Source organism: Carassius carassius, chromosome 9, assembly GCF_963082965.1.
Source record: "Carassius carassius chromosome 9, fCarCar2.1, whole genome shotgun sequence".
NCBI lineage: Eukaryota > Metazoa > Chordata > Actinopteri > Cypriniformes > Cyprinidae > Carassius > Carassius carassius.
In genome coordinates, this window is record NC_081763.1 from 5,339,269 (window position 1) to 5,365,034 (window position 25,766).

Below are 25,766 nucleotides of genomic sequence, written 5' to 3' on the forward strand. Positions count from 1 at the left end.
TTTATGTATTCTACTAAAAAAATAATAATAATGTTCCTCAGAAATGCGGTACCTGGCTTGGTTTGGGCTCTATACTTGTGTCAAGCCCTCGGTGGAATACTGTAGTTATCAGGTGCACCATTGTTGAATTTCACCAGTTTCATCAGTATGAGCACATTTTTTGGAGCTATCATGTATTTTAGAGATTTATTAGACCGGATGTTTGAAGTCCCTGTGTGTGGAAGAAACAAATGAGTAGATATTCCATGAGTTTATTTCTTCAACGCAAGAAGTAAATGGATACTTTATGACACGAGTGGAAACAGAGCCGGTCCTCTTATGATGTGATTCAGAAAGTGTTCAAGCGGTTGTCTTGCAGGTTGCAGGTTAACACAAGTGTCTCACATTGAGAGTATTTGGTTCATGTGTTTGATAATGGATTCTCTGCATGTGAGGGGTCATTCCAATATACCCTGGGCATATGAAGTATATGGACATTCCACCCAGCCATTTCTTATTCTTATCAGGAACTATAAATATATTATTAGTATTAAATCATGGCTTTCAGGACAGTGTTTTAGTTTGAATATGTTAAGTCACTCATCTTTGTTTTTCTTTGCGAAATCTTGTCCCTCTGTTCTTTGTGAAGGATAATGTGTATAAATAAATGTATGACAAAAGTGATTTTGTCCATTTTTTAGTTCTTCAAGATGGAGTGACAGGATTTATTGAGAACACACTTCGTTCAGCATCAGTGGCCATCAACGAACTCCAGTAAATGTGGTCTAACTCAGAACGATTCAGTTAATGAGTTAATGAGAATATCACCAGAAGCAGTAGGCTATTCAGGGACTTCTTATCTACTGTGGATCCGGTCATACATCTGTTTTCACATACTATTTTTCACCTACTATATAGTACTGAAGTATCTGAATTCAGATGCAGACAAAGTTCTCTCAATGATTCCTGTTCCTTAAGGATTCCATTAACAATTACTTGAATCCTGTTAAAGGATAAATAATTAGAACATTTAAAAATGAGGCCATGTTGTAAGAATGATAAGAATTTTTTTTGCAAAAGGTCTGTTAGCAGACTTTTAATTTTTTTTTTTTTTTTTTTTTTTTTTTATGGCTTTGTAAATGTGGCATAATAAAGATTTTATGATGATAAATCAAAAGGTCAAAATGCAACATCTCCCCAGACGTACTTTAAAGCCATTACAGTATAGACTACTGTATGTATATTTCAGCACACCCTGATGATGAAGATCTTTTCTCTTTGAAAGAATCTCTTTTGAAAAAATCTGTAGAACACTGGAGCGAACCCATAACAAGATTGATTTGTTGTGAAGCTCCATTTGTGATGTTCTTGAGGCTGAATATATAATTTGCATCACATTACATTAAATAAATAAAAGCTGTAGCTACAGTATAGCAACTGACCGTATATTACAATATCTATACTAAATTATTAAAATAATGATGGTTATGAAGAGTCATTTAGGCCAGTTAAAGTTATAAATTAGCCTATTTGTTGCACATTGTTCTGTATTATTTCTTTTTTTAAGACTGAATGTGTGCCTTGAGTTCACTCAGGCAACTCTTTGCGAGTCTTTATGAATGATTCATTTAAGGACCTAGTTCATAAGAATGAGCCTATTTGTTTGTGAATTGCATTGCACTGGATGTCTTGTATATTTTTGATTCTCCAAAAAGACCCAGCTCAGAAGAGTCATCTGTCGTGAATTGGACTACATTGATAGAGCGTGAATACAATTTTTTTATTTATTTTTTTGATACACTAAAAGTAGGCTAGTCTTTTTCCCCCCAGGTGGAATAAACAGTCAGGGAAACACACCGGATGGCCAGTCCATCACAAAAAGACCAGGACTCGAACCGGGTACCTTTAGGGAAACTCTCGGCTGTAAGCGGATTACAGAGATGTTATAACCGAGTAACACTCGGTTACTAAACGTAACCTCGGTTCTCTCTAGAAGAGCGAACGAGTACTGCGTCTTAGCTAAGACGCTACGGGAAAAGTCTCTTTTCACGAAATACTGAAGTAAAAAATTATCCTTAATTTTTTATTTTTGTAAAGCGCATTTGCAGCAGTACACAGCCATAGGCGAGATGGCTCGTTCGCTCATTGGCTTGTTCTGCGGCAACTGCACAGCCTATCGAGCGCGGGCTGATGCAACATCAGACCACTTCGCACCCTTCTTGCCACTTCCTGCCGAAACGGGTGTGGCCCAACCTATAAAAGGAGCTCGAAAAGGCTGACTCACCTGATTTATTTCATCGCCGCAATACTGCAATAGCAATACTGCCTATACAACCTTCGGCAGCGCATATTCCCCTCAGGGCCCTGATTCGACTATACCGACAGCAGCCTTGCTTGCAAGGCGGGAACCTCCAGGTTATAGAACCTGATAAATGTAGACGGCGAGGCCCAACCTGCCGCCATACATATATCCTGCAAGGAGATCCCAGTAGACCACGCCCACGACGAGGCGACGCCTCTTGTGGAGTGTGCTCTGACGCCCAACGGGCACTGAAGGCCCCTGGAAGCATAAGCTAACGCTATGGCGTCAACTATCCATCTGGATAGAGTCTGTCTCGAAACAGCCATTCCCTTGGAACGTCCACCGAATGAGACAAACAGCTGCTCCGTCTGCCGAAAGGCAGCAGAGCGAGACACATTAGCTCTTAAAACCCTGACAGAGCAAAGAAGACTCGAGTCTCTATCCTCTCCTGACACCGGCAGGGCTGACAGGGCAATAACCTGAGCCCAAAACGGCGTGTTGAGGGATTTCGGCACATAACCGTGCCTAGGTTTGAGTATGACCCTTGAGTCATTAGGCCCAAACTCCAAGCACGACTGGCTCACCGAGAGCGCGTGCAAATCACCCACACGCTTCACCGAAGTGAGAGCCAACAAGAATACTGTCTTGAACGACAGATGCTGAAGGCTAACCGATTGGATAGGCTCAAAAAGGGGGACCCTTCATGGCCTCCAAAACCGCCGCGAGGTCCCACATAGGGACTGACGGAGGTCTAGGAGGATTCAGCCTCCTAGCTCCTCTGAGGAACCGGATGACCAAATCATTCCTTCCTATTGACTGACCGAGCGCTGTTTCAGAAAACGCTGCGATGGCCGCCACATAAACTTTGAGCGTGGATGGGGCTCTGCCCTTATCCAACAGCTCCTGTAGGAAGGAGAGAACCTCCGTCACCTCACAACTAAGGGGGTGAATATCCTCGAGCTGTGCACCAGCTGGAGAACACCGACCACTTCGAGGCATACAGATGTCGTGTCGACGGAGCTCTAGCCTGAGTGATGGTATTCAGCACTCCCACTGCGAGATCAGCGGATAACCGTTGAGCGCCCACACATGGAGGGACCACAACTCCGGTTTAGGGTGCCAAATCGAGCCCCTGGCCTGCGAGAGGAGGTCCCTCCTCAACGTTACTGGCCACGGGGCGACATCTGCTAACTGCATCAAATCTGGGAACCATGGTTGGTTCCTCAAAAGAGGTGCTACAAGCAGTATTGAACATCTCGTTTCTGCGGAAGGAGGGAGACGGGAGGGAAAGCATAAAGCGGGCAGCACGGCCATTCCCGTGACAGCGCACTTTCGTTCTTGGAAAAGAACGCAGGGCAGTGAGCGTTTCCGTGGGACGCGAAGAGGTCCACCTCCGCCCTGCCAAATCTCTCCCACAACAGCCGGACTGTTTGCGGGTGTAGAGACCATTCGCCTGCAGGAACATTGCCTCTGGACAGCCTGTCTGGACCCAGATTCTGTAGCCCAGGCACATGCACTGCCCTCAGTGAACGCATGTCGCGCTGAGCCCAAACCAGGAGGCGTTCCGCTAGCCTGTACAGGTTTCAGGACCCGAGACCGCCCTGGCGATTTATGTAGGACACCACAGACATGTTGCCCGAACGGACTAAGACGTGGTGATCCTTGATTTGGGGACAAAAGCGCATCAGCGCGTTCTCCACTGCCAGCATTTCCAGACAGTTGATATGATGGAGCTTTTCCCGTTCTGACCATAGGCCAAAGGACGGTCTGTCCTCGAGCAGCGCTCCCTATCCCGAAGTGGAGGCGTCCGTCGACACCATCTTCACATTCGGGGAAGTCCCCAGGCTTACACCTGATCGGTACCAACCGTTCGCTGTCCAAGGTGCCAGAGCTGTGACACAGCTCTGATTGACCTTGAGATGCAGCCGGCCAGACGCCCACGCTCTGCGCGGCACCCGCATCTTCAGCCAGAACTTCAGGGGGCGCATGCGGAGCAGGCCCAGCTGCAGAGCCGGAGATGCTGAGGCCATGAGGCCCAGCAACTTCTGACAGTGTTTGAGCGACACGGTCGCGCCACAGCGGAAAAAACTCGCTGCGCGCTGAATGCCCATCACGCACTGTGGTGACAGCCGCGCCGTCATGGAACACGAGTTCAGAACTATACCCAGAAACAGAATCGGTTCAGCGAACTCTTCGCGCAATTGACACTGAGGCCGAGCTTTTCGAGGTGATCGAGTAAAACGGCCCTGTGGTCCACGAGCTCCACTCGTGTTCGGGCCAGAACCAGCCAGTCGTCCAAATAATCCAGCACTCGCATGTCTCTGAGTCTGAGAGGAGCGAGCGCTGCATCCATGCACCTCGTAAACATACGAGGAGCCACAGAGGACTGTAAACTGGTATGCCTGGCCCTCGAAGGCAAATCTCAAATATCGCCTGTGGTTTGACGCTATCTGTATTTGAAAATACGCGTCCCTCAGATCTATTGACATGAACCGGTCTCCTCTGCGAATCTGCGCGAGGAGTTTCCTGGTCGTAAGCATTTTGAAACTGCGTTTCATCAATGCCTTGTTCAGCTGTCTTAGATCCAGTATGGGCCTGAGACCCCCGTCTCTCTTGGGCACCAGAAAGTATCTGCTGTACAGTCCCCCCCCCCCCCCTTGCTTTGAGCTTGAGACACAGGCTCTACAGCCACTTTGCTCAACAGTTTTGATATTTCGGCCCGAAGTATGTGTGCTACTTCTGTTTTGACCGTAGTTTCGACGCGCGCTGAAAAGCGCGGAGGGCGTCGAAAAAACTGTAACGAGTAGCCTCTCTTTATAATGCCTAGCACCCAATCCGAAACCCCTGGAAGCGCTGACCATGCATCTGCATGAATGGCTAAGGGCTGGATGCGAAGCGCGCTCTGTTGACCGGGCAACGGCGGCGCTCGGGTGTGCTGCGCATTTGAGGCGGGGAGCGCGCTGATCACAGCTGGCAGATCGCTCCTCCTCGACCCCGTCCCGGCACTTAACCGACTGGGGGAAGGCTGAGCAGGTCCCGTGGGACTCAATATGTCTGCGAGTAACTGTGGGCTGCATATGTGCACATTTACCACTTTCAACTCGCTGTCTGCCTGTGCAGAGCGTACGTGCATGGGCCTCGTTTTTACAGAAGCCACACGCCGTATGTGACATAGTGTATGTGGGCACTGGGGAGTGGGCACGTTTACTATGCGGCGCGCTCGACCGATCTGTGTCGATCTTATGTGCGCGAGCCCTGTGTGCAGGGCTGTGCTTACATGTGGAGATGGGCACTGAGGAGTGGGTATCGTCACTGCATTTATAGCACCATCGGCCGTGGCCGGACGAGCGTGCACGGGTTTTGTTTTTACAGAAACCACATGACGCATGTGACATAGTAATTGTGGGCACTGAAGGGTGGGCACGCTTACTATGCAGTGTGCGCGATCGACTTGAGTCGCTTTTATGGGCGCAGGCCCTGTGGCCAGGGCTGTGCTTACATGTGGAGATGGGCACTGAGGAGTGGGCATCGTCACTACATTTATAGCACCATCGGCCGTGGCCGGACGAACGTGCACGGGTTTTGTTTTTACAGAAACCACATGACGCGTGTGACATAGTGATTGTGGGCACTGAGGAGTGGGCACGTCTACTATGTAGTGCGCGTGATCGACTTGAGTCGCTTTTATGGGCGTGAGCCCTGTGTGAAGGGCTGTGCTTATATGTGGAGATGGGCACTGAGCAGTGGGCATCGTCACTACATTTATAGCACCATCGGCCGGGGCCGGGACACCAGAAATTACACCTTTAACGGTTAACGGTTTTTGTGTGCAGGCAAGCGGGCAACCGTACAGGCTTGCGCATTGCAAAAAACGCTGAAACAGTCACAATCTCTGGAACTGAAACAGCGGCGCGCTTAGGTGAGAGCCCGGCCACAGCGGAACTTGTACACCGGCGCTTCGATGAAGCAGCCATCATGTGTAGTGCCGACGCAGCGCCATGCAGCATGCATAGATGGCTTTCTCGCCGGTAGAGCGAGAACGGGGGTCTCGAGCTGCGTTGCTGAAGCTATTGTGATAACAGCAGGCTTTAGATGGCAGCACCGCTTTTGCCGCCGTCCAGCAGGGGGCGGACAAAGGTGCGTCGCTATCGCCTGTTCCACCGGCGGAAGTGAGTGGTAGTTCCTGTTTTTAGCATCATCAGTGTGAAGAATGCTAGTGAGACAGACGAACGAGTTCGCGCTGAATATGGAGCGTTCCAAGCCTTCGCCACCTCTTCGTGAAGCTCAGGAAGAAATGAGGCGGGCTTTGAGAAGTACGCTCATCCGAAAAGGAAATACCATCCAGCCTGGGAACGAGAGGGGGGGCGCTGGTGCAAACCACTCGCGGCCGAGACTCATCGCGGCCAACACGAGCATTCGCCCCAGCTCCTTCTCGATGTGAGCTCGTCTGCTGGGCTTCTGAGCAGAAGGCGCGAGATCCTCGGAGCTCGCCCAGCCCTCACTGCCCGAAGCTAGCAGAGAGCGCGTGTCCTCTTCCCCCGACGCGGCCCTGAGCTCGACTTCCTCGGACGACCCGCCAGCAAACAGCGGGCGCTGCCCACCGGGAAGCGATGCAGGGGGGGCCGGTGAAGCAGGGCGAACCGGCGAGCTCGGTTGAGCTGAAGACGGTTCCGGAATCCGCTGGAAGCGATGCTTTTACGGCGCCTCAGCGCAGCGGAGAATGCAGGCTCAGAGAAAAAGGGCCAGGCGAGTCCTCAGAGTCAACATGGCAACAGCTCGCAGTGGGGGCATCCGCCGTCAGCGAGCGCGAGCGCTGCATGATCTTCACCCAGGCAGGAGACACAGATGACGTACCGGTCTCCCTCGCTGAGTGGGGCTCTGACGAGCCGCAGGAAGGCATCTTAAAAAAGACGCGAGCTCTTTTACGAGTGTGTGTCGCAGGGCGAACACACACACACACATAAAGAACAGCTTGGATATAACAGAATTGAAAGGATATAGGCGCCGGATAGCGCAGCAGGAACGGCAGTGGAAGGCGGCGATGCCAGCAGCTTCAGAATGGCTCGTCCTGCTGATGCTTCCTCTGTGATCCAGCGATGCGTGAGCTTCGCTGAAGAGATGAAAAATCAGGTGAGTCAGCCTTTTCGAGCTCCTTTTATAGGTTGGGCCACACCCGTTTCGGCGGGAAGTGGCAAGAAGGGCGCGAAGTGTGGTGCAACAAGATGTTGCATCAGCCCGCGCTCGATAGGCTGTGCAGTTGCCGCAGAACAAGCCAATGAGCGAACGAGTCGTCTCGCCTATGGCTGTGTACTGCTGCAAATGTGCTTTACAAAAATACAAAATTAAGGATAATTTTTTGCTTCAGTATTTCGTGAAAAGAGACTTTTTCCGTAGCGTCTTAGCTAATACGCAGTACGAGAGAGCTCTCGTAAGAGAACTAGCAGATGCGACTTTAGGGAAACACTTTTGAGTGATGACTCGATGACGAATCGGTGAAAGCTGAATCATTTCATTTTGAACGAATTGTCTGAACGAACAGACTCGTTAACATGTAGCGTAACAGCGACGCACGTACTGTCATCACACACACACACACACACACGCTTGCTGGCTCGTGTTCATCTTCGTGGTCAGGCTGCGCTGCGAGGAGCTCTTCACTCCACAGCTGGATTTACACTTACATTTATTCTCATCAGCAGCATCCTTCAGGTAATTTCTCATCTCTTCAATGCAGATGAAGGAATATGGAGCTATGTCGTCATTTATACTTGTTAACAGAAAAGCATGTCTTAAATGTACTGATGATTTCATATCAGAACCAGAATTATCTTTATTCGCCAGGTGTGCGCAAACACACGAGGAATATGCTGAGATTTACACATTACATATAATATTTTAAAACTTGTTTATTTGTGCTTTATATGCTTGTATGGTTGATATTATGTACATGTGTTAAAATGTGTTTTAAACTGCTTAATTGGTCGCATAGTTATGTTTCTCATAATGAGAAAGCAGCTGACACATATAATGTCATAGCGCTCTATAAATAAAGGTGACTTGACTTGACCTTGCGAAAATGCACCACGGTTATCATAGTTTTAGCTTTATTATCATGGGTACTATAGTTATTGGAAAAATAAATAAATAAATAAATAAATAGTTGGTATTATCCATCACGGTGATTTCTGTGATGATTTCTTACACTTTACACTTCTAATTTTACTGTTACTAATAATAACTGTGGGAACTTTGGTATGGAAAATAATAATATAAAAATAATTTATTAATAAAAATGATTCATTTGTTCTTTTTTTCAAATATGTCTGCATTTGGTATTGGTCATAAATAAACACAGATTAAAAATAAGAAGCCCCACATTTCTAAGTTTTGAGACAAACCCGTTCAAGTCAAGTCTAATTTATTTCTATAGCCCATCACTTTATACAGTACAGACTTTTTCAAGGCAGCTTCACACTAATAGCATTGCTAATGTTTCAAAATTCTTCAGTTATGAGACTAATTTCAGCCGTAAAGCAGCTCTTCAGAAGTATCATTATTCAGTTAAAATGTCAGTTTTAATTAAGTTTATTTCAAAAACTGTTGCATAGTTCATCAGTTAAACAAACTCAACTCCACTAAAATTAGCTCTGCAGAAGTGACAGAGTTCTTTATAAACATTTAAGTGAAGAGTTTTACGTGTGCCATATAAAACAGTAAATACAAATGTGGGTTTGTGCAGATTAGTTTTTATTAATCTGCTTTGTTGTATTCTAAACTGGTTGAAAATGCACATAATGTCTGCACATCTGTCTTTAAATACTGTGTGCATGTGTTTAGGAGAGAAGCTCATGAATGTGTCCTTCTGTAAACAGGTCCGTCATCACAGCACCAATGGACGCGCTGACATTCTGAGTGACAGGTATATTGCATTTCATATGGGAGATTTATATACAACCCGAATTCCGGAAAAGTTGGGACGTTTTTTAAATTTTAATAAAATGAAAACTAAAAGACTTTCAAATCACATGAGCCAATATTTTATTCACAATAGAACATAGATAACATAGCAAATGTTTAAACTGAGAAAGTTTACAATTTTATGCACAAAATGAGCTCATTTCAATTTTGATTTCTGCTACAGGTCTCAAAATAGTTGGGACGGGGCATGTTTACCATGGTGTAGCATCTCCTTTTCTTTTCAAAACAGTTTGAAGACGTCTGGGCATTGAGGCTATGAGTTGCTGGAGTTTTGCTGTTGGAATTTGGTCCCATTCTTGCCTTATATAGATTTCCAGCTGCTGAAGAGTTCGTGGTCGTCTTTGACGTATTTTTCGTTTAATGGTGCGCCAAATGTTCTCTATAGGTGAAAGATCTGGACTGCAGGCAGGCCAGGTTAGCACCCGGACTCTTCTACGACGAAGCCATGCTGTTGTTATAGCTGCAGTATGTGGTTTTGCATTGTCCTGCTGAAATAAACAAGGCCTTCCCTGAAATAGACGTTGTTTGGAGGGAAGCATATGTTGCTCTAAAACCTTTATATACCTTTCAGCATTCACAGAGCCTTCCAAAACATGCAAGCTGCCCATACCGTATGCACTTATGCACCCCCATACCATCAGAGATGCTGGCTTTTGAACTGAACGCTGATAACATGCTGGAAGGTCTCCCTCCTCTTTAGCCCGGAGGACACGGTGTCCGTGATTTCCAACATGAATGTCAAATTTGGACTCGTCTGACCATAAAACACTATTCCACTTTGAAATAGTCCATTTTAAATGAGCCTTGGCCCACAGGACACGACGGCGCTTCTGGACCATGTTCACACATGGCTTCCTTTTTGCATGATAGAGCTTTAGTTGGCATCTGCTCATTTAGTAATGTCATTGACACAATCATGCCGATGAGTGATGCAGTGTCGTCTGAGAGCCCGAAGACCACGGGCATCCAATAAAGGTCTCCGGCCTTGTCCCTTACGCACAGAGATTTCTCCAGTTTCTCTGAATCTTTTGATGATGTTATGCACTGTAGATGATGAGATTTGCAAAGCCTTTGCAATTTGGCGTTGAGGAACATTGTTTTTAAAGTTTTCCACAATTTTTTTACTCAGTCTTTCACAGATTGGAAATTCTCTGCCCATCTTTACTTCTGAGAGACTCTGCTTCTCTAAGACAAAGCTTTTATAGCTAATCATGTTACAGACCTGATATCAATTAACTTAATTAATCACTAGATGTTCTCCCAGCTGAATCTTTTCAAAACTGCTTGCTTTTTTAGCCATTTGTTGCCCCCGTGCCAACTTTTTTGAGACCTGTAGCAGGCATTAAATTTTAAATGAGCTAATTAAGTGGATAAAAGTGTAAAATTTCTCAGTTTAAACATTTGCTACGTTATCTATGTTCTATTGTGAATAAAATATTGGCTCATGTGATTTGAAATTCCTTTAGTTTTCATTTTATTAAAATTTAAAAAACGTCCCAACTTTTCCGGAATTCGGGTTGTATGTCAGACATTGGGATAATTGAATGACATGTCACCTTAATTTCAGATTTTGCAATGCCACACGCCAAGCAGCCTGATCTAAACTTTCATTTTGCTTTGTGCATCAGAGAGTGTCTCACACATATCACATGCTCAGCATCTGCAGCTGTGCTCAGATGGCACACGCACAGATGTGAAAATGCATGTGTATTTTTGTCCAGAAGCTATTGAACGATTTGCTCTCTCCTTGTTTGGATTTTCAGTGAATGTGCTGCTTGTCAATCTCACACTGTGAGCTGTATTGTTGGTATTCCGACTGTATCTGTGTGCTTCCGAAAACACTTGAGGATGTTGATTCTCATCTCGTTTTCAAGGCACATCATGATTCATTATGTGTCAGATTTGCTACAGATGGAAATTGATGCCCTATTGATTTATAGTCAGCAAGCAGATCTTTGTAAATTGACAGCACTATGTCTTCGTCTCCCTCAGATAATCTGTGTGTAGTGAGCGACCCCTACTGAAGGCTGAGTGGCATGAGCACGTGCGGGAGGAAGGCTCTGACCCTGCTCAGCAGTGTGTTTGCAGTATGCAGTCTGGGGCTGCTGGGTATCTCCGTCAGCACTGACTACTGGCTCTACCTGGAGGAGGGCGTCATCCTGCCTCTCAACCAGAGCATTGACATACACATGTCCATCCACTCTGGCCTCTGGAGAGTCTGTTTTCTGGCAGGTAAGTAAATGGCTGATTCTACTTCTGGAGTACTTTACCTCAAGTTAGATTTACAGCTATTCATTTAGCAGAATCTGTGACTTGCCTGGACTACTGCATGTATGCATAACATCACAGTTTGAGAAGTTATATATACATACAAGTAATTCACATATCTATTAAAGCTTGTTCCAACAAGAAAAAGGTAATTGCTACTTTTTTCTCACATTATTTATGTGATATAGAATAATAATTCTGACTTTTCCCCGAATTCTGAATATAAACTCACAGTTCTGACTTTCCCCCTGAATTCTGAGATATATACTAACAATTATAATTTCCCCCGAATTCTGATATAAACTCACAGTTCTGACTTTCCCCCTGAATTCTGATATAAACTTACAATTCTGACTTTCCCTATAAATTCTGTGATATAATCTCACAATTCTAACCCGAATTCCAAATTCGAATTCTGATATAAAATCACAATTCTAACCCCCCCACCCCGAATTCTGAGATATAAACTCACAGTTCTGACTTTCCCCCACTGAATTCTGTGATATAAACTCACACCCCCCCCCCCCCCCCGAATTCTGATATAAACTCACAATTCTAACCCCCCCCAAATTCTGAGGTAAAAACCCCCACTGAAGTCTGTGATATAAATTCAAATTTCTCTTTACCCCAGAATTCTGATATAAACTCACAATTTCTGACTTTTCCTTGAACCCTGTGATATAAACTCACAATTCTTACTTCCCCTGAATTTTGTGATATAAACTCACAGTTCTGACTTCTCCCCTGAATTCTGTTATATAAACTCACAATTCTGACTTTTTCTCCCTGAGCTCTGTTATATAAACTCACAATTCTAACTTTTCCCCTGAATTCTGTGATATAAACTCACAATTCTGACTTTTCTCCCTGAATTCTGTGAGATAAACTAACAGTTCTGAGGCCCCCCACCCCTCTGAATTCTGTGATATAAACTCACAGTTATCAACTTTGTTGCCCTGAATTCTGTGATATAAACGTCTCTAGGTTATGTATGTAACGTCTCGGTTACGTACGTAACCCTTGTTCCCTGATGGAGGGAACGTTATGTTGAACGACATATGGGGTCTCACTTGGGAGACCAATCATCTCTGAATTTAAGAGAAAACGCCAATGAAAATTGGCTAGTGGATTAACACACCTGAGCCACTCCCCGAGCCACGGGTATAAATAGGGCGACAGGTGCATCCACTCATTAGGTTTTACGCTGAGGAGCCGAGAACGTGTCCCGGCAACAGCGAACGGTTCAAGGTTGTGGCATGGGGACATAACGTCTCCGTTCCCTCCATCAGGGAACGAGGGTTACGTACGTAACCGAGACGTTCCCTATCTGTCGGTCACTACGAGTTATGTCGAACGACATATGGGGTCCTATGGAAAACGCCACAACCTGAACATCGTCACAACCCTGTGGCGCTGCAATTGTCGACAAGCCCTGGCGTGCCACAAAAGCTACGCTTAAGGTCATAACCTTCCCAAAGCCCCAGCGCAAATTCACTGACCTTGGTACTGAAGGGGCCAAAGGGTGAGTACATCGCTGCTGGAGAAGGCCACGCTGCTGTTCCGCCCACATAAGTTAATGGAAGGGATTTCAACCTTCAGAGAAAGATTGCTTCAAATCTTCCCTATTTGTTCTTTCAGCTTTGGCAAGACAATGGGGAAGCGAGCCTAGGAAAAGGTTGCTACGGAGACCACATCCTACCCGTAGGGAGGTGACATGTGCATATACCGATATGGACTGACCCAGGGGGCAGTACTACATATGGAAGGGGTCTCTGAGGCAGGTCCTACCTTGGACTAGGGATGGAACGGCTGCCAGAAGAGACTGACAGAATGGGTCTGTCAAGGGAAGACACGGGTTTGCCAAGAGGGAAACCTTACCGTGGAAGAATACCCATATGGGATTACCCGTAGGGAACCAAGCCATATGAACACCTAGCCCAGTACAGGGGCTGACCGGAACTCCGGGCATGCTAACACCAGTACTGGGCCTGGCGACAGACTGCTCCGCCAAGTCTGACTGCCGAGGGTGCTGGAGGATGCTCGACCAGGGTACGCCAACCGGGGAACTCTACTGGGAGAAGAAAGGCGCTCACATCCCCGTGTTAGGGGGAATGGCACAGCAAGCGTGACACCCAGCCAGCCCTTCCCGCCAATTACCTGTTACCCAACACACGGGAAGAAACTGGCTCCACACGGAGGTTGTAAAACCTCGCAAAGGTGTTAGGTGTCGCCCAGCCCGCAGCTCGACAGATGTCTGCCAGAGAGGCGCCGTGCGCCAGTGCATAGGAGGAGGCCACACTCCGTGTGGAGTGGGCCCTCACCCCCAGGGGGCATGGCTCGCCTTGGGAATGGTAAGCCAAGGCGATGGCATCCACTATCCAGTGGGCCAACCTCTGCTTAGAGACAGCCTTCCCCTTCTGCTGACCTCCAAAGCAGACCAGGAGCTGCTCAGAGCTTCTAAAGCTCTGGGTGCGGTCCACGTATATGCGAAGCGCTCTTACGGGACACAGCGACGCCAAGGCTGGATCTGCCTCCTCCAGGGGCAGCGCTTGCAGGTTCACCACCTGGTCTCGGAAGGGAGTGGTGGGAACCTTGGGCACGTATCCAGGCCGGGGTCTCAGGACAACGTGAGAGTAGGCCGGCCCGAACACAAGGCACTCTTCACTTACCGAAAATGCTTGGAGGCCCCCGACCCTCTTAATGGAAGTGAGCGCGATCAGGAGCGCTGTCTTAAGAGAAAGGAACTTAAGCTCGACTGAATCCAGCGGCTCAAAGGGACCCCTCTGAAGTCCCGCCAGGACAATAGAGAGGTCCCAGGAAAGAATCAGGGGAGTCCTAGGAGGATGTAACCTTCTGGCACCCCTCAGAAACCTAACGATCAGGTCATGCCTCCCCAGGGACCGGCCGTCCACTGCATCGTGATGGGCTGCAATGGCAGCCACATACACTTTCAGGGTGGAGGGTGACAGCCCACACTCCAACCTTTCTTGCAGGAAAGAAAGCACGACTCTGACCGGGCATCTCCGGGGGTCTTCTCGGTGAGAAGAAGCAGCTTGGCCCGCGGCACTGTAAGCCAATGCAGCGAGCACGGCCGACAGTTTACAGGCCTTGGACGGGAGACGCAGACATAATGATATAAACTCACAATTCTGACATTTTTCTCAGAGTTGTGAGGTATAAACTTGTAATTGTGAGTTATAAAGTTAAAACTGTGAGATATAAACTCACAATTGTAAGAAAATTCTATTTTTCTTTCAGAATAGGATTTTATAACTCATCTCACATCTCACTTACTGCCTCAAAGAATCTTCAGTGTACTGATTTTAGACACAGAACAAAAATATCCAGCAATTTCCACAGGTACAAAATAAGGCTTAAAAATGTATTTATTAAAATTTGAAGGGAAATATTAGTATTAAAAATACCAAATTAGAGGGGTCAAATTAAAACATTTACATTCTGTTTTTTAAATGAAATAAATTTCTTGTATGAGCCTGTTGTATTAAACAGGTTCATTTAAATGAATAAATTCTAGTAATGTATGTATTTATTTGTGAATTTCTTCATGTGAGTCTAGATATTTCCATTCACTACAGATGTTAGTTTTTTTGGCTGAGGTTCCCAGGGTGTTCACACACCTTGTCACGACACCATCCGCTGTGAATGTTTCCTCTCTGATGGTGTGAATTGAGATCATGGTTTGAATAAAACTCCCAACTCCCAGTGCTGATATTTAAGAAACTAAGCCACATTACAATAATACAAAACAAGATATTCCAGTGAATGTTAACAAACACCCTTAGACTTTTTTTTCTACAGCATGATGAAATTATCACTTTACTAATTTTTTAAAAGAAAAAGTCTTTTTTTGAGACTTTTACTTCTTATTTTGGACTGTGTTTGATAAATTCTTACTCTCCGTGTTGTAAATTTGTCTTCTGCAAACAGCCAGTCATTTGAGTTCTTTCCAATAGACATCACACATCCAAAGGGTTTATTGGTTTACACAAAAAACGCCATTATTTGTGGCTGGTCAGGCATTCTGGGCTGATTACAAAGGTTTCAGCTCTGAGCTTGTGCCCTCCTTTGAAATCTCCATGGATGTGTTTAATGATGGGATGTCTCATGCTGTAGATTCAGGATGTTTCGTTATAGTTTAGATGACATGTTGAGCTCACACTACTCTGAATCGGAAAACAACGGCCTACTGTGGCACAAACACACAAACATTAGTTTCAGCAAAAGGACGTGCTGTGTGTGTGAAGATGTGGATGAGCGATTGGACTGAGTTTGGTTCAAACCCACGCTGTTTATAGCCGGTTAAATTGAGCGTGACTGCGAACAGATGTGAGCAGTCGTTCGGGCTCTACAGGGATCCCTTGTGCTTTAAAACTTTCAGAAGTCCAGAAGTCTCACATTATTTCTGTGCTTTGATGTGAGAGGGCTGCATTGCTGCGGGTGTTATAGTGTTGAATGTGTAAATGTGATATGAGACTGACTGTGATATCACAATCCTGTACGTAGGTCGCACCGCATGAGGAAAGAGACAGTGACTCAATTCTTTGACTCACAGCTGAAATCACAATGACGGCCTTTATAGGTAACTTTTAGCTCACAAAAAAAAAAAAGAAGTTACTGTCATCATTAACTCAAACATATTTGAAGCTAAATGTTGGTAACCTAACTGTTTTCTCCGATCATTTAGTCTGCTTAAACCCACCCTTTTCTTACATTCTTACAATCAACTGCCTCCACCCAAACAACAACCGATGGACAGAACGAAAGTCTTCGCCCCACACAAATTTTTCAAACGTCATTAGAAATGATCTGTCAGTAGAATAGAACTTTACATTCAAAAAACGTAAATGTTTGTTTATTGCTATTATTGTTTTCTATTGATGACCACCGTTTGAAAAACCCTGCTCTGCACTATGAAATTGAAATGCAAAACCCTACCTTGTTATGTCTCCTATGAAAGCACAACCCCAGAGCAGTCACATGTCCTCTGTGCTCTTTCTGTGTCAGGTGAGGAGAGGGGTCGCTGCTTCACCATTGAGTATGTGATGCCCATGAGCGTCCAGCTGACCAGTGAGTCTACTGTCAGTGTCCTGAGTAAGTGATTATACAGTACCTTCATGACAAACAAATCACGGAGTACTCCAGCAGTTCTGCAAAACCAGTTTTACTTCAGGATCCAGATTTGGAGCGACAGAGTTAGTGTAAATATCCTTTGCCAACTTTCCCTTTGCACTTAGAGGTATGGTTCACCCAAAAATCGTTTACTCGGCCTCATGTACTCAAGTTGTTCCAAATCTAATCCTGTATGAAATTTATCTTCTGTTGAATGTAAAAGAAAATATTTTGAAGAATGTGGGTAACCAAACTTTTGCTTGTCCCCATTGGCTTCTATACTATGGGAGTCAATGGGACGTGCAACTGTTTGGTTACCCACATTCTTCATAAACGTATATTTTGTTCAGCAGAAGAAATATATTTAGGTGAACTATCCTTTTAATGTAAATAGACATTATTTAACCTTGCAGTTTATCTCTAACCTTGCTAACCCTTACCAAAAAGTAGTATACTTCAAGTTTATTTTACTAAGTATACTTAAGTAAAGTTCAAGTATACTTTATGTAGCAAGTATACAAATATCAGTGTTCTAGTAGTATACGTTTAAGTGTACTGTTTCAATACTCCTTGGGAATAAATTGGCCCACTTTCTAGTATATAAAAGTATTTTTACTTTTAGTTTGTAGTTTGTACTGGAATTATACTAAAAGTGAACTTACAGGTTTAGTGATAGTTTACTAATTAAATACTCTGTACACTTTGAAGTATAGTCTCAGTAAACTACCAGATTAGTAGTTTTATACTGCAAGTATACTCATAAGTTTTCTTTAAGTGAACTTTACATCATACTTTAAGTATACTACTATGTCCCTATTTAGGTTTGAATGTGTATATATTTTGTTACCTGAATATCTGAACATACAAAATATCCAAAGAAAGAACAGGGTATCTGCTTGTGAACAAAAACATTTTATTCTAGCTTCATGCATTAATTTTTGATTTTTGAAGTAATACCATTTTTAACAAAAAGCTGAAAACAGACTATGAATTGGATTCAGAATGATAATCAAAAGTACGATCAACACCCCAAAGCTTGACTGTAATTATTACCTCTACATCGGTCGACATTTTATTCAATAACGTTACAGTTTTGTTGCTGTTTCATGTCAGTTTATCATGTTACATGTGTTAGTATCTGGTGTTTCTTTTTTCTTCACTTGTTTTTTTTTTGGAAATTCTGTGCAGAAGATGTGTACTAGCGCCCTCTACAGTATAATAATGAAAACACAGATTGTAGGAGTATAGCATAATATAGTATAGAATTCTTCTAAGTATAAGTCAAGTATACTTAAATGTATACTTTAAGTGTATTTCTGATGAGTACATAAAGCCCATTTCTGAGAAGTACATACAAAGTAAAATAAAAGCAAACTTTCCTATTTTTAGTTTAAAAGAAGTATTCTAATAGCACACTTGAGTAAACGTCTTTTTCATAAGGGTAGGTTCCACTTATGGTTTTTGAGGATGAGGTCATGTCATGCAACCAGTCCATGCTTTCATTCTAAATATCCTAAACACTCTGCGCAATTATATGATTAATTTTGTTATTTGCATTTAGCATTGCTGTTTAACTGCTGCCAGACCAGAACAACTCTCAAATTCAACTGCTTATACAATCTAAAGCGGTATAGTTAATGCAGGATGTCAGTTTTGAAAGCTGTTTTAGAGGCTTCAGTGAGTTTATTTCGGGTGCCATCCCGTCAGTGTGCTGGTAATTACCCCGCTGAGGGTCTGAGCTGATGGACAGCAAGACAGCGTGAGAGATCCTTTAGAGAAGCAGCGTCAACACTGTCAACAGCTTCTTTAACAGGCACTCACATGCTTCACAGAAATAGCACTCCCTAAATAGTAAAGTTAGCTTGCTAAGCTAAGCTAATGACTTACACACCACACGCTTATTGTACAAAAGCATTTGAATAAAATGAAACACTGCAATTTTTTTGGCTGCATGCAAAAACAAACATACAGCACGAGCAGTATAGAGTGATGAACAGATGACTTTTAAGATTTACAACTATAACAATAATAGTGTTATTTAAAATGTTATATATGATATATGAGCATACACACCAACAGATGCAAATGTTAGGAATAATAGCTGGGTGCACTAAAAGGAAAAATTATGATTGGCTGTCAATGAATTTATCATTCGTCGACTGGAAGTGATCCTAATGATAAAAATCCAATGTGTTATTATCACTATAGCGGTTGTCTTAGAGCTAGAACAGTTTTAAAACTTTAAGGTTACTTGGTTTTTTTATACACTGTAAAGAGTGATTATTGACTCAAATTGAAAAACAAAAACACACACATTGCCTTAAAGTGAATAAACTTCATGTCTAAAAAAGTAAGTTATGTGTACCTGGAGTTACACTGAAAATGAAAAAAAAGGAAATATACTGTGGTCACATTCTTATGTTGGGCTAAATTAAGATGATTAAATTGACTAAACGTAAAACTAACAATCTCAGTTAGCAAAAACTTTGAGCATGCTTGACTGACTTTCAGCTACTATTCTGACTCCACAGAGTACATTGCAGCATTAATAAATAAAGCAGTTGCTTTGTTTTACTATTTCCTGGCTTTATTTGCCAATGTTATTTTGTCTTTGTTGTCTTTGTTGTCAGTATTGCCGCAAGAAAGACAGCAGAAAAGTTTTATCAAAATTAATTTTTTATTGTTACTATCATTGTATATTGTGTGCTAAATGTTGATTACATAAGGTACTTGCAAGAAGAAAAAAAATAACTGTAATATTATTAGGGTGTGTTCACACCAAAAAAGAAAACGATACATTTGGTCCTGTTCCGATTAGCATTCACACTGGTATTTTTGACAGCGAACCTAAAGATACCGAACTTAAAGGCATAGTGATATGTTCATGACCTGATTGGTCGGGTTGAATGACATATATTTCACGACAGAACTCACCAAACACCCAAAACAAAAGCTCTGTTCAACTTAAAGTGGCACTGCACAGACCGATCAGTGTATGACATCAAATCACCCATTAACCGATCGGTCTCCTCAGTGCCGCTTTAAGTCGAACACACCCAATGGCATCTACTGGACAGCTCGCTCATTGCTGCGTGTTCTTATGATTTTATTTTCACCACCTGCGAACCCATGGAGATCTCATAAAAGGCACTTCATCTTCTTGTTGCTCCACATTTGCCCTCTGCTAATTATGTTTTGAAAACACTGCTCTTTCCACGTCATCAAAGCATGTCGCATAGCATTGCTTCTTATCATTACTTCATGTTTTAGAAGTATTTGGTCCATGTTGCATGCATCAATCTTTTGAACCACGTTCATTTTAGCAGTCTTTGTCCACTTGCTTTTTTACCTTGTCTACTCTAACATGGACCTAATTTCCCATAATCCTTTGCACACACTCATCAGCACTAATTGTTTGCACCTGTGTCTTGTTAACCCTGTCAGCTCACCCTATATAAGCCTGGTTCATTTTATTGTTCATTACTAAGTCACAGCTACAGTTCTAAACCTTTTATCCTAGTTCTCGCATGTTTTGTTTTCCTGGTGCTTGATATTCTGCCTGTTGACCTGGATTACTGGTGCACATCCAAGGTTTTTATTTAGCACAGTGGCTAAATTAACAAATAACCAGATACCACCTGATCTAAATGTTCCCTCACAGTTTAATAGTATTGACTTTATGAATTTCTTCACTGATAAAATGGATATAATCACAAATACAATAACAAATGTAGATTCTACATCATCTAATACTTTAGCTTCATTCATCGAATCCAAAGATAAACTGCAGTGCTTTAAAACTATAGGCAGAGGTGGGGAGTAACGAGTTACATTTACTTCGTTACATTTACTTGAGTAAATTTTTGGGGAAAAATCTGTACTTTTACTTCGTTACTGTGGGCGACGCTCCTCTCGTTACTTTATCTTAATGCAATAAATGTTATAAATGCTTCAGTTTATTCCAAACGCGCCGTCTACTTTTCTCTGGGCAATGAGCGATGCCCAATCGCGAATGATTCATTCTTTTGAGTCAATTCTGTTCAAAGGCTTGATCAAACCAATTGGCAAACGAGTGAATTGGTTCATGAATCAGTTTGAATGAGTCGTTCAGTTCCCTGCCGCACGCGCTGAGCGTTTGAAGTGGTTCACTCAGAGTTGTAACGTTTAAGAACAGAAAGAGCGTTGAAAACGTGGCTGGAACTGCACTGAATTGAAATCTGCAAAGGCTATTATTTGCTTCCGATGGAGATCCTTATTAGATGAACACCGCGTGTGCTGTCTACTGTTTAACAGGTAATTACTTGGGCTACATTCGATTACAGTACACGATACCACTGTGACATTAGTTTGTTGTACGTGTGTGGCTTATAACAGAGGGGAGTCAAGTTGAATGCAGCTTCCAAAAGACAAAAAATAGCCGATTAAGATTTTATTAATGTTAATACAATCACACCGGTGCGAGTACGTTCAGCGAGTCATATCATCAGCTGCTAAATTCAGATCTGTGATCGCTTGCTGGCGCTTAGCCAGAAATAGATGCGTTTATACAGCGCTGCACATGATTCTTTTGAGCTTATTAAAGCATTGGCCAATCAGAGGTGTTCCGATGAGTCATCGCTAAAATGCCGGTGCTTCCTTCACTCGCTCACTGACTGAATACCTCTTTCTGGCGAATTCTCTCGTCAGAAACAACAAAGTGCAGGTGTGTGTACGAATCTTTAATTAAGATATTGATTTCACAGTGTTAACAGTTTCAGTGATTTTAATGGGAGTTTCTGAGAGTGATTGAAATGTAGACTGTCAGTGAAAATGATCTTTAATAATGTAAATGTTATTTGCTCTCTTTCTGAACAATGAAAGATTAGTAGCAATATTTATATCACATTAACTTTCAATGTTAAATTCACATTTAATATAAAGTCAGTCGTATTAAAAATATGTTATGGCATGACACCTATATCTGTTACTTAAGTAAACAGACAGGGTTTTATAATAAATTACATAAATCGGAGTAAAGGCTGATGAAATATATACATTTATACACACACACATACATTACATACATTTTATCTATATATCTAAATTAAAATAGGCTCAGTATATATGACCCAAAGTAACTAGTAACTAACTACTTGAGTAGATTTTTTATCCGATACTCTTACTCAAGTAACTATTCAAGACTAGTACTTTTACTTTTACTTGAGTAAAAATTTCTAGAAGTACTTTTACTTTTACTTGAGTACAGTTTTTGGGTACTCTACCCACCTCTGACTATAGGACAGGAAGAGCTAAATAAACTTATCACTGCATCTAAACCAACAACATGTTTATTAGATCCTGTACCCACTAAATTACTGAGTTGTTACCGTAGCAGAAGAAATGTTATAGAAATATTAATTGCTTTGCAACGATTTGTGTCGTAAAAAGCGCTATACAAATAAAATTGAACTAAATTGATTTGAATTGCTCAGTTTGACTCGGCCCTGAACTCCAGTATTTGGTCTGTTCACTGTGTTTGACCACGAATGTGGATTATCCCTCTAATGAACTACTGCACATTGATCCGCAAACCTTCATGTCCCTGTGCAGCTTTGTGACAATAGTAGTACAAGAGATGTTTTAAGAGCCCAAACAAATGAAACACTAATCACAGTATACAGTTATCTTTTGTGATGTCACACAAGTTAACTCTTTCTTGATTTTCTTTCTCGTGATAATATTTTCAGAGATGATTCGTTCGGCCACACCGTTCCCCCTGGTCAGTTTGTTCTTTATGTTCATTGGTTTTGTTCTCAACAATATCGGACACATTCGGCCACATCACACCATACTGGCGTTTGTCTCTGGAATCTTCTTCATCCTGTCAGGTACACTTCCTCTTCCTCCTCTTTTATTCTGACATGTCTTATTTATCTGTCAGACTGATGTTTGTCTGTCACGCAGGTCTGTCTCTGGTGGTTGGTTTGGTGCTCTACATCTCCAGCATAAACGACGAGATGTTCAGCAGGACCAAAAGTAATGAGGCATATTTCAGCTATAAGTACGGCTGGTCGTTTGCGTTTGCTGCCATTTCCTTCCTGCTCACTGAGGTGAAAAGCTTTTTCATTCAGACATTACCATTTACTGTCATTCTTCTCTCACTTTTCTCCATTATTAGGGCGTTCGCACTGAATTGAACTTTTATGCGGTTGATACAGCCTGAATGTTTAATGAACTGATTCCATTCAAACAGTGTTTCGCGCATAAAGATTCAAGAATGTCAAAGGGTTCAGTGCAATTGAAGCTCTATATATTTGTGAAATGCTGATGATTACAGCATGCTATAATTTAATCTTCCTCAGTTTGACATCAAATCTGCAGTAATGACTCTTTCTGTTGCACTGGTAGTTTATATACAGTGTGTACTGAGCATAACATACCCAGATGAGGACATTTGTTAAAATGAGCAGTATGCAACAGAGCATACCTACTTGAATACTGAACACTGAACCTCCATTTTCAGTGTGATAACTGAACTGTAAGTACAGTAGTTCACAAGCAGTCACAGTTTTTAACACGTTTTTTTACTGTAAAGTGTTTACATTTGAAGTAATTAATTATAATTGTTACTGTAGTGTGTATCATGTGTGCATCTGTGTATGTGTGTATATATATATATATAATGAAATTTTTTTTAAAGACTTAAATACTTGTTTCAATAGAGATTATATAAATGTTTAGTTTACCATAACTGCTCGTCAGTACATTCAGCAGTACAGAAATATTTTAAACACCGTAAAGCAATTCTGAAACTACTTAAGCATCAAGCCCTCAACTAAGTTCATCTAATTGCATTTAATATAAATGTAAACTATAATACTATATTTACCGTATAATACTATAAACTATAGTAGTTCATTTAATTGCAAATAACATTCAGCTAAGAGTCTGAAAGCATTACATTCAATAAAAGACAGTATATTCTTTTAAATCATATAAATATATCCATTTTATCAGTAATTTTTTAAAATGTATGTTCAAGTGTACTTTTTTCAGAAGGTATAATTGAACTAAAGACTGAAATAAGATTTCACAAAACTAAAAAAAAAAAGAAAAACTGTTTTATTTCCAAGATAATGATTGAAGCCACATGCTGACTTAAGGTGACAAACTACATTAGGTCATGCGACAACAATCCAGCATGCTATTTCATAATTATGGTAATTATTAGATGGCAAATTGGGATATTTTAGATGTTCTCATCCTCAAACGTGGAAGTATGCGACCCGATTCTACTGTTTGAAAAATTCACTGTGGAATATTGCCTGTTTCTAAATCTTGGTTGACAGTGCTATACTTATGTATTGCATAATATACAACATTCCTTTAATGTTTGAAAATCTTCCTCTAATTGACTCACGTCATCCTTGCTCAGTGTATTGTGCTCTTTGGAGTAAAGCGACAACCTACAGTGTTACAGACTCTTTTTAGCTCTTTTGTTTGCTTTCACTCTTATATTTTCCTTTAAAACCTTTTACAAAGTGCGCTTGTGTGCTATCTGCAATGATTTTCATGTCCAGGTCAAATGGTACATACTTGGCACCCCGTAATGAATTACATGCCATTTATTTCTCAATTAAACACTTTTATTGCATATAGATATCAGTCTGTCTATATTTCATTGTAGAAATGTTCTAAATATATTTTTACATAGTCATAATCAAAACCATTTTCTCTAAATCTTTACTGTTCTTGGTGTTTTCTTCTCTCTGTTCAGAGTGCAGGTGTGATGTCTGTCTACCTGTTCATGAAGCGTTACACAGCGGAGGAAATCTACCAGCCCCACCGCAGCTTCTACCGGCCGCGCCTGAGCAACTGCTCCGATCACTCGGGTCAGTTCCTTCACCCCGACGCCTGGCCGCGGGGACGCAGCCCGTCAGACATCTCCAGCGACACCTCGTTTCAGATGAACGCCAGCTACCCTGCCCTGCTCAAGTGCCCTGACTACGACCGGGTGTCCTCCTCTCCCTGCTGAAGCTCAGAGTCCGTCAGAACTGGGTTTTAAACATATTGCCTTGTGAAAGGGACCAGACTGATAGAATGTATGATTCTCATTTTCCTGTTCTGTAGTGAGCTTGTACTGATGACTTTGTTCCAGCAGAAGGCAGTATAGTATTCTTCTCTGGAGTGATTCACACACTGCTAAGATGTATAATCATACGTGTGATGAGCCATGTAAATATTTATGGTGCTTATACAATCATGAATTGGAGCCATTATGGATCACTAGCCTTCAACTAGATCAATATGTTTTCAAGAACAGCCTCCATTTATTTGTATTGTGTATTATATTATGTATGTGATGTGATATAATATCTATTCATATCAAATTGTATTCTTATAGAGGTTGTTCTGACAAAATCGTTAGTAAATGAGTGCAGAAATTGTCTTTATATCTATAGAGCAAAATTAATGGAAAAACACAACAGAAAGAAATGTACCATGAATCTCACTAATATATCGTGTATTATTGCACAGCTGAAATTAAACGTATCAAACATAGAAAAACTAAAAATGAACCCGCCAATCTTTTCAATATTTGAGATGAGATTGTAATATTATATAGTTTTTTTTTTGTAAGCATGTATCTGAACTGTTTTGTGTTTTTCATAGCTATGATGATGCTTTTTAGTTTTACATTAATATTTTGTGTTGCATTTACAGTGCAGTGGCTGTAATCTATACATGCTACAAATCTTTCCTTGTTTTGCTTAATTCTTCAGTGGCCATCTTTTGTCTATTGTAAATTCCAGCTCCGCTTACTCTTGTCTCCTCAAAACCAATCACTTAAATACAATGAAAAGAACTGAAAGTGTTCGATTCAATACTCAGAATGTGATTTAGTGCAAGAAAGTAGTGTTCATGCTATGATCAAAGTTGGGTCAGATAGCTCTGTGTGATATGTGGGGGGTCACTCATGAAACTTTTACCTTTATGAATGTTTTATGTATTTATATTTCATGTACAGTTTGACCAATAGCTTATACAGACATATAAAAATTAATCTGGCGCCCAAAGGGCATTGGAGATAGTGTTCTGCCCTTGGACAGAGCTGTTATTTACAACCACA

At 42.2% G+C, this 25,766-nt stretch overlaps 1 protein-coding gene across 2 annotated transcripts; it reads left to right on the forward strand.

Moving 5' to 3' along the window:
• Positions 1 to 7,902: 7,902 nt before the first annotated feature.
• On the forward strand, positions 7,903 to 25,258 carry LOC132148485 (voltage-dependent calcium channel gamma-5 subunit-like). Of its 2 annotated transcripts, none has more exons than XM_059557177.1 (7): positions 7,903 to 7,990; positions 9,154 to 9,200; positions 11,252 to 11,491; positions 16,553 to 16,639; positions 22,384 to 22,524; positions 22,601 to 22,746; positions 24,414 to 25,258. In XM_059557177.1, exons 3-7 carry the CDS (start codon positions 11,296 to 11,298, stop codon positions 24,669 to 24,671), a joined length of 828 nt encoding a protein of 275 aa, XP_059413160.1. In that variant the 5' UTR covers positions 7,903 to 7,990; positions 9,154 to 9,200; positions 11,252 to 11,295; the 3' UTR covers positions 24,672 to 25,258. The 2 variants fall into 2 exon arrangements, with proteins under 2 accessions (XP_059413160.1, XP_059413161.1); XM_059557178.1 differs by having other exon boundaries at positions 7,911 to 7,990; positions 11,267 to 11,491.
• The last annotated feature ends 508 nt before the right edge of the window (positions 25,259 to 25,766 follow it).

Excerpts from the sequence above, each read along its gene's own strand:
- LOC132148485 (XM_059557177.1), top strand. The coding sequence starts at position 11,296 with ATGAGCACGTGCGGGAGGAAGGCTCTGACCCTGCTCAGCAGTGTGTTT. Across the intron at positions 22,525-22,600 it reads AATCTTCTTCATCCTGTCAG|GTCTGTCTCTGGTGGTTGGT; the intron begins GTACACTTCCTC and ends TCTGTCACGCAG. Across the intron at positions 22,747-24,413 it reads TTTCCTTCCTGCTCACTGAG|AGTGCAGGTGTGATGTCTGT; the intron begins GTGAAAAGCTTT and ends CTCTCTGTTCAG.